Genomic DNA, 8,477 nt, shown 5'->3' with positions numbered 1-8,477 from the left:
CTTCTTGTTGTATTCTTGTTCTATTTGTGAAACGCATCGTTCCAGCCGCAGCTGTTGTGACGCGCGCGACAGAACTCAAGTTGCATTGTATCGTCCCATATTGTCGTCTCGTGACAGGAAGACAAAAACGAGTCTTGAAACCGCATCCACGGAGTCATTTCTCGATGCGTTTATTGCCCAAATGTTTTCCGAAGCGGGAATTGGCAGGAAGACCGAGCGGGAGCGCCGGCCGGCTCACGGTCCTGGCAGCTCCTCGAGGCAGGCCGCGGCGCCGCAGCGACACGCTTCCACCACGATGGCGCTGTGCCGCAGCCTGGATCCGTCGGGGCAGGTCAGCTCCACCGGCCGCCGGCTGGTGGCGCTCTCTCTGCAGCACTGGCACCGGCGAGTCATGGCGTCGGCGGCCGCGTAGTACCTGCAATTTGACGGTTGGCCCAAATCGCATTAGAAACGATGGCGGGAGTGCAGTTCTTCGCCGGCCCCAAAAAGAAAGGACTTTCTTGACCACATCACTTTTTCCTGAATCGGCTTGCCAATTAACTCCTTCAGTACCAGTCAATTCTAGACCAAGTCTGAAAAGATGTTGAAAAACGTCTTTGGGAGTGAATGAGTTGAGAGAATTGCCTGCCCTTTTTCGGCCAACTATGGGACGGGGTGTTTTCAGAAATTCCAAAAGTTCATTTTCAACAACCCCGAAAAATCGGGGCTTTGAACTCGGAACGTTTTTGGGGCCGCGGGCGGGGCTCGACAGCCAGCTGTGTGGCCGTCAATCTCCGATCGTGCAATTGTTGACGATTTATTGCCCGGCCTGATCGCGTTCGGCCACGTCAGGCCGTCATCTCGGCCTCGATCGAACCGTCGTTGTAAACGAGCCCAACCCGCAGCGCCGGCGGCAACTCACGTGGACGAGCTCTCGCATTGCCCGGCGCAGGAAGTGACGTTGACGGGTCCGGCGCTGCGACAGCCGTTCACCTCCAAGACGGTGGCTCGCGTCCGCACTTGGCACACGTTGCGCAGCTCACCTAAAACAAGTGCATTGCATTACATCGGTGGCTGACGCCACGACCACTTCACGGTTAAAAAAAAAAAAAAAAAGAGGAAAACTTACAACGTCGACAGCAGCCGTTGACGTCGGTGGTCTCGCTGCCCTGCAACGTGAAGCTTAATGATCATGAGCGATTCGCTTGTTCGCAAAGATGGCACTGAAAACGAAGCCCCGCGACGCCGTCGCCTTCTCGCGTCGCGAGTTTGACCCATCGGTTTTTGCTTTGGGGTCAGTGAAGGAGTGCAGAATGAATCCATTCTGAGTCGGTTGCGGAACTGGAGCAAAACTTTATTTGGATTATTTTTCCTTGCCTCGTCGTTCCCCGCGCTTGCTTGAATTGGGACTACTGAAATGACTGAATCAAACGATGAAACGGTGTGGCGGCGTTCGGCAGGGTGGGGGTGGTTGTGACTTACGGGTCGGCAGTCCAGCGGGTTGAAAGGGGGGCAGGTGGTCTTGGTCTCCTTGGTGTGCAGGTGCCCGTTGACACGCTGGCACGTGAACGTCATACAGGCGTCGCCGGGCCACACCCACGTGCTGTCCACCTGCACGCGTGCCAAACAAACACACGCCCACACATGACGGCGGTGTCCTTGTGCTCGTGTCGTCGCTTTGTGTGCGCGTATTCGTGTCACCTCTACGACGTGCGAAGCGTTGTCGGGAGTGAACACGACGCAGCCGGTGGTGTCGGGGGCGAGCGCCGGGCAGAGCCCGGGTCGTGTCTCCACTTGACAGGATGCGTTGCAATACGCCACAAAACACCAGCCAAAACCGTCGCTCGCGTTGTACACAAATTCACCTGCAAAGGCACAAAAATGAACATCTCAAGCTTGTTGGGAATGTTGCATTTTATCCACATTGAAGCGATGGCGGTACCTTGACTTGTTGCATGTTTCCTTTGTTTTTAAAGAGGACTCGAGTGCACAATATACATGTGAATGTGATAAAACTTTCAAAAGGAGAATGTTAAGAAATCAACTGCTATGAGATATAATCAGTGATTCAAAAGTCACGCAGGCGCGCACGTCATGTTCTATTTGTGTGCTGCTGTAAAGGAGCCCCGCCCAGTGGGAGCCCTGCACGAGCCCGGGCCCCGTTCAGTAAACAGCCACTGCGTTTTCACTTCGCTTGAGCACGGGCATTTCGGAAGCCTCGATAAACCCGGAAGTCAAGGTACCACTGCAAAGGCAGGGTGACCTACCAGGACGGTACGTAGTCCCGTTGAAAAAACAGGAACACAACGTTGGGTTGACTGGGAGAGAAGAGGTGGAGGCTGTGTTCCTGTCTCGCCTGGTCGTGCTTGTTGGACTTGTGAACACAGTCTCAGTGCCGGCAAGGGTTTGTGTTATGGGTCTGATAATTGTGGTCCCAAGAACATGCGTTGGAGTCAAATCAGTGGTGTCTACGACTGAAGGATTTGTAATCACAACAGTTGTTTGTGGTTCTCCAAGGAAAACACCCTCAGTGGTTGAGGGTGTTCTGGTGGTACTATGAAAAGGTTGGGATGCGGCTCCCATGTATTGTGTCGCTTTTATTGTTTCACCAACAGCTGTAGTAGATGTGGTCGTTGGCCCAGAGGTGACTCTGGGTGTTGTTTTACTCTTGAATGTGGTTCCCTCTGTCACGGTTGTTTCTCCATGTCTGGTGGTAGTTGTGGTAACCACAGACTGTTGGGGGGTTGGTCCTTTGGATTCGGTAGTTGTTGTAAAATCTGGTCCAGTGGATGGAGTTTTCCCTTCAACGGTGGTTGAGGTGGTGGTTGGGTCAGTGGTGAATCCAGGTCTCATCTCACCGCGTCGAGCAGTAGTTTCCCCCTTGGGTGTTGTTGGAACATTTATCATCGAGGTACGAAAATAGGGTTGGGATGTTGCTCCCGTGTATTGAGTCGTTTTTGTCGTTTCACCAACAACTGTAGTAGATGTGGTCATTGGCCCAGCGGTGACTCTGGGTGTTGTTTTACTCTTCACTGTGGTTCCCTCTGCCGTGGTTGTTTTTCCGGGTCTGTTGGTAGTTGTGGTAACCACAGAGTGTTGGGAGGTTGGGCTTTGGATTTGGCAGTTTTTGTGGTAAAATCTGGTCCAGTGGATGGAGGTTTCCCCACAATGGTGGTTGAGGTGGTTGTTGGACCAGTGGTGAATCCAGGTCTAGTTGTCTCACCTCGTCCAGTTGTTTTCTCACTTGTAGTCGTTTCTCTGGGTCGAGCAGTAGTTTCGCCCTTGATTGGTGTTGGAAGATTGACAGTCATGGTTCTAAAATAGGGTTGGGATGTTGTGCCTGTGTATTGTGTCGCTGTTGTTTCACCAACAACTTTCTGAGACATGATTGCTGGTGCAGCAGTGACTCTGGGGATTGTTTTACTCTTGATGGTGGTTCCCTCTGCCGTGGTTGTTTCTCCAGGTCTGTTGGTAGTTGTGGGAACCACAGAGTGTTGGGAGGTTGGCACTTTGGATTTGGCAGTTTTTGTGGTAAAATCTGGTCCAGTGGATGGAGGTTTCCCCACAACGGTGGTGGAGGTGGTTGTTGGACCAGTGGTGAATCCAGGTCTCATTGTCTCACCTCGTCCAGTTGTTTCCTCACTTGTAGTTGTTTCTCTGCGTTGAGCAGTAGTTTCGCCCTTGGTTGGTGTTGGAACATTGATAGCCGTGGTACTAAAATCGGGTTGGGATGTTGCGCCTGTGTATTGTGTCGCTGTTGTTGTTTCACCAACACTTGTCGAAGACGTGGTCGCTGGCCCAGCGGTGACACTGGGTGTTGTTTTGCTCTTGACTGTGGTTCCCTCAGCCATGGTTGTTTTTCCGGGTCTGTTGGTAGTTGTGGGAACCACAGACTGTTGGGAGGTTGGTTCTTTGGATCCGGTAGTTGTAAAATGTGGTCCAGTGGATGGAGTTTTCCCTTCAACGGTGGTTGAGGTGGTGGTTGGGCCAGTGTTGAATCCAGGTCTCGTTGTCTCACCTCGTCCAGTTGTTTCCTCACTTTTAGTTGTTTTCTTGTGTTGAGCAGTAGCTCCCCCCTTGGGTGTTGGTGGAACATTTATCGTCGAGGTACGAAAATAGGGTTGGGATGTTGCGCCTGTGTATTGTGTCGTTTTTGTCGTTTCACCAACAACTGTCATAGCCGTGGTCGCTGGCCCAGCGGTGACTCCTGGTGTTGTTTCACTCTTGACTGTGGTTCCCTCTGCTGCGGTTGTTTCTCCGGGTCTGGTGGTAGTTGTGATAACCACAGACTGTTGGGAGGTTGGTCCTTTGGATCCGGTCGTTGTTGTAAAATGTGGTCCAGTGGATGGAGTTTTCCCTACAACGGTGGTTGTTGGACCAGTGGTGAATCCAGGTCTCGTTGTCTCACCTCGTCCAGTTGTTTTCTCACTTTTAGTTGTTTCTCTGCGTCGAGCAGTAGTTTCGCCCTTGTTTGGTGTTGGAACATTGATAGCCGTGGTCCTGAAATCGGGTTGGGATGTTGCTCCCGTGTATTGTGCTGCTCTCGTCGTTTCACCAACATCTGTCGTAGATGTGGTCGTTGGCCCAGAGGTGACTCTGGGTGTTGTTTTACTCTTGAATGTGGTTCCCTCTGTCACGGTTGTTTCTCCAGGTCTGGTGGTAGTTGTGGTAACCACAGACTGTTGGGAGGTTGGTCCTTTGGTATCAGTAGTTGTTGTAAAATCTGGTCCAGTGGATGGAGTTTTCCCTTCAACGGTGGTTGAGGTGGTGGTTGGGCTAGTGCTGAATCCAGATCTCGTTGTCTCACCTCGTCCAGTTGTTTCCTCACTTGTAGTTGTTTCTCTGCGTTGAGCAGTAGCTCCCCCCTTGGGTGTTGTTGGCACATTGTTAGTCGTGGTACTAAAATAGGGTTGGGATGTTGCGCCTGTGTATTGTGTCGCTGTTGTTGTTTCACCAACACTTGTCGAAGACGTGGTCGCTGGCCCAGCGGTGACACTGGGTGTTGTTTTGCTCTTGACTGTGGTTCCCTCAGCCATGGTTGTTTCTCCAGGTCTGTTGGTAGTTGTGGGAACCACAGAGTGTTGGGAAGTAGGGCCTTTGGATTTGGCAGTTTTTGTGGTAAAATCTGGTCCAGTGGATTGAGTTTTCCCTACAACGGTGGTTGAGGTGCTGGTTGGGTCAGTGCGAAATCCAGGTCTCGTTGTCTCACCTCGTCCAGTTGTTTCCTCACTCGTAGTTGTTACACCGCGTCGAGCAGTAGTTCCCCCCTTGGGTGTTGTTGTAACATTTATCGTCGAGGTACGAAAATAGGGTTGGGATGTTGTGCCTGTGTATTGTGTTGCTGTTGTTTCACCAACAACTGTCATAGACGTGGTCGCTGGCCCAGCGGTGACTCTGGGTGTAGTTTCACTCTTAACTGTGGTTCCGTCTGCTGTGGTTGTTTCTCCAGGTCTGTTGGTAGTTCTGGTTACCACTGACTGTTGGGAGGTTGGTTCTTTGGATCCGGTAGTTGTAAAATGTGGTCCAGTGGTTGAGGTGGTGGTTGGACCAGTGGTGAATCCAGGTCTCGTCTCACCTCGTCCATTTGTTTTCTCACTTTTAGTTGTTTCTCCGCGTCGAGCGGTAGTTTCGCCCTTCGTTGGTGTTGGAACATTGACAGCCGTGGTACTAAAATATGGTTGGGATGTTGCTCCCGTGTTTCGTGTCGCTGTTGTCGTTTCACCAACAACTGTCGTAGATGTTGTCGCTGGCCCAGCGGTGACTCTGGGTGTTGTTTCACTCTTGACTGTGGTTCCCTCTGCCCTGGTTGTTTCTCCAGGTCTGTTGGTAGTTGTGGTAACCGCAGAGTGATGGGAGGTTGGACCTTTGGATTTGGCAGTTTTTGTGGTAAAGTCTGGTCCAGTGGATGGAGTTTTCCCGACAATGGTGGTTGAAGTGGTGGTTTGGCCAGTGGTGAATCCAGATATAGTTGTCTCACCTCGTCCAGTTGTTTCTTCACTTGTCGTTGTTTCTCTGCGTCGAGCAGTAGTTCCCCCCTTGGGTGTTGTTGGAATATTTATCGTCGAGGTACGAAAATAGGGTTGGGATGTTGCTCCCGTGTATTGAGTCGTTTTTGTCGTTTCACCAACAACTGTAGTAGATGTGGTCATTGGCCCAGCGGTGACTCTGGGTGTTGTTTTACTCTTCACTGTGGTTCCCTCTGCCGTGGTTGTTTCTCCGGGTCTTTTGGTAGGCGTGGTCACCACAGACTGTTGGGAGGTTGGGACTTTGGATTTGGCAGTTTTTGTGGTTAAATCTGGTCCAGTGGATGGAGGTTTCCCCACAGTGGTGGTTGAGGTGGTTGTTGGACCAGTGGTGAATCCAGGTCTCATTGTCTCACCTCGTCCAGTTGTTTTCTCACTTGGAGTTGTTTCTCTGGATTGAGCAGAAGTTCCCCCCTTGCTTGTTGGAACATTAATAGCCGTGGTACTAAAATAGGGTTGGGATGTTGCACCTGTGTATTGTGTCGCTGTTGTTGTTTCACCAACACTTGCCGAAGACGTGGTCACTGGCCCAGCGGTGACTCCTGGTGTTGTTTTACTCTTGAATGTGGTTCCCTGTGTCACGGTTGTTTCTCCAGGTCTGGTGGTAGTTGTGGTAACCACAGACTGTTGGGAGGTCGGTCCTTTGGATTTGGCAGTTTTTGTGGTAAAATCTGATCCAGTGGATGGAGTTTTCCCTACAACGCTGGTTGGGCCAGTGGTGAATCTAGGTCTCATTGTCTCACCTTGTCCAGTTGTTGGACTGGTAGTTTTTTCTCCACGTCGAGTAGTAGTTCCCCCCCTGGGTATTGTTGGAACATTTATCGTCGAGGTACGAAAATCGGGTTGGGATGTTGCTCCTGTGTATTGTGTCGTTTTTGTCGTTTCACCAACTGTCATAGACGTGGTCGCTGGCCCAGTGGTGACTCCTGGTGTTGTTTCACTCTTGACTGAGGTTCCCTCTGCTGCGGTTGTTTGTCCGGGTCTGGTGGTAGTTGTGGTAACCACAGACTGTTGGGAGGTTGGTCCTTTGAATCCGGTAATTGTTGTAAAATGTGGTCCAGTCGATGGAGTTTGCCCTACAACGGTGGTTGAGGTGGTTGTTGGACCAGTGGTGAATCCAGGTCTCGTTGTCACACCTCGTCCAGTTGTTTCCTCACTTGTAGATGTTTCGCCGCGTCGAGCAGTAGCTCCCCCCTTGGGTGTTGTTGGCACATTGTTAGTCGTGGTACTAAAATAAGGTTGGGATGTTAAGCCTGTGTATTGTATTGCAGTTGGCGTTTCACCAACAACTTTTGTAGACGTCGTCATTGGCCCAGCGGTGGCTCCTGGTGTTGTATTACTCCTCACTGTGGTTCCCTCTGCCGTGGTTGTTTCGCTGGGTCTGTTGGTAGTTGTGGTAACCACAGACTGTTGGGAGGTTGGGCCTTTGAGTTCGTTAGTTGTTGTAAAATCTGGTCCAGTGGATGGAGGTTTCCCCACAATGGTGGTTGAGGTGGTTGTTGGACCAGTGGTGAATCCAGGTCCCGTTGTCTCACCTCGTCCAGTTGTTTTCCCATTTGTAGGTATTTCTCTGGGTCGAACAGTAGTTCCCCCCTTGCTTGTTGTTGGAACATTAATAGTCGTGGTCCTAAAATAGGGTTGGGATGTTGCTCTCGTGTATTGTGTCGCTGATGTCATTTCACCAACAACTGTCGTAGATGTGGTCGTTGGCCCAGGGGTTCCTCCGGGTGTTTTTTCACGCTGAACGGTTGTTCCCTCTGCCGCCGTTGTTTCTCCGGGTTTGTTGGTAGTTGTGGTCACCACAGACTGTTGGGAGGTTGGTCCCTTGGATCCGGTAGTTGTTGTCAAATCCGTTCCAGTGGATGGAGTTTTCCCGACATCTGTGGAAGGGATGCCAACTTGCCCTATTGTTCCAACTGTTTTTTCATGTTTTCCTGTTGATTTTTCATCATGTGTGGTTCGGTCCGTGGTTAACTTTGCAGTTGTAGGTGTCAAAGTAACACCTGTAAAACAATCAGATTGTCAACATTGTGACTCGTTATCAACATTCAACTATCAACCGTTGTTCATACCATCTGTCGTCATTCCCAATGTGCTGAAGTTGAGCGGCGAGGTGTGCGGTGTCGGGCCGACGATTGTGAAACATGGATAAACCTCGCGGCTCACAGTCCCGTTGGGTCCGCATGTCGCTGCGATGCAGTTTCCGAGCCCATCCGTCGTGTTGTAGATGGTGGCGCCATACGTGTATGTTTTGCCGTTGACGAAGCACATACACCCTGACATTCGGGAAATATCACACATTCACTGGAAGGAATGAACATTCCAATTACGCACCGTCGCTTCAGCTACTCACTGCTTCTGGTGTAGCTACACTCTATTCCAGATGCTGTACACAAGCTTTAAGAAACATTAGATCGTGGTTAACACAGCATCAAAAGCGCGTCTCTTTTAGAGGTTCTCAAACTTGGGTCCCCA

General features: G+C 50.9%; 1 protein-coding gene across 1 annotated transcript; it reads right to left on the bottom strand.

Moving 5' to 3' along the window:
* Window positions 1-134: 134 nt before the first annotated feature.
* LOC109529749 (intestinal mucin-like protein) lies at window positions 135-1,660 on the bottom strand. The gene is made up of 4 exons (XM_019893180.1): window positions 1,462-1,660; window positions 1,109-1,148; window positions 902-1,022; window positions 135-415 (listed from the first exon to the last, which is right to left on the bottom strand). The coding sequence occupies exons 1-4, from the start codon at window positions 1,552-1,554 to the stop codon at window positions 235-237; spliced, it is 435 nt and encodes a 144-aa protein (XP_019748739.1). The 5' UTR covers window positions 1,555-1,660; the 3' UTR covers window positions 135-234.
* Window positions 1,661-8,477: the final 6,817 nt, after the last annotated feature.

Source organism: Hippocampus comes, unplaced genomic scaffold (genome assembly GCF_001891065.2).
Source record: "Hippocampus comes isolate QL1 unplaced genomic scaffold, H_comes_QL1_v1.1 scaffold378, whole genome shotgun sequence".
NCBI lineage: Eukaryota > Metazoa > Chordata > Actinopteri > Syngnathiformes > Syngnathidae > Hippocampus > Hippocampus comes.
Note: the sequence above shows the minus strand (reverse complement) of the source record. Positions and strands in the feature narration are given on the sequence as shown.

Excerpts from the sequence above, each read along its gene's own strand:
- LOC109529749 (XM_019893180.1), bottom strand. The coding sequence starts at position 1,554 with ATGACGTTCACGTGCCAGCGTGTCAACGGGCACCTGCACACCAAGGAG. Across the intron at positions 1,149-1,461 it reads ACCCGCTGGACTGCCGACCC|GGCAGCGAGACCACCGACGT; the intron begins GTAAGTCACAAC and ends TTCACGTTGCAG. Across the intron at positions 1,023-1,108 it reads CAACGGCTGCTGTCGACGTT|GTGAGCTGCGCAACGTGTGC; the intron begins GTAAGTTTTCCT and ends CACTTGTTTTAG.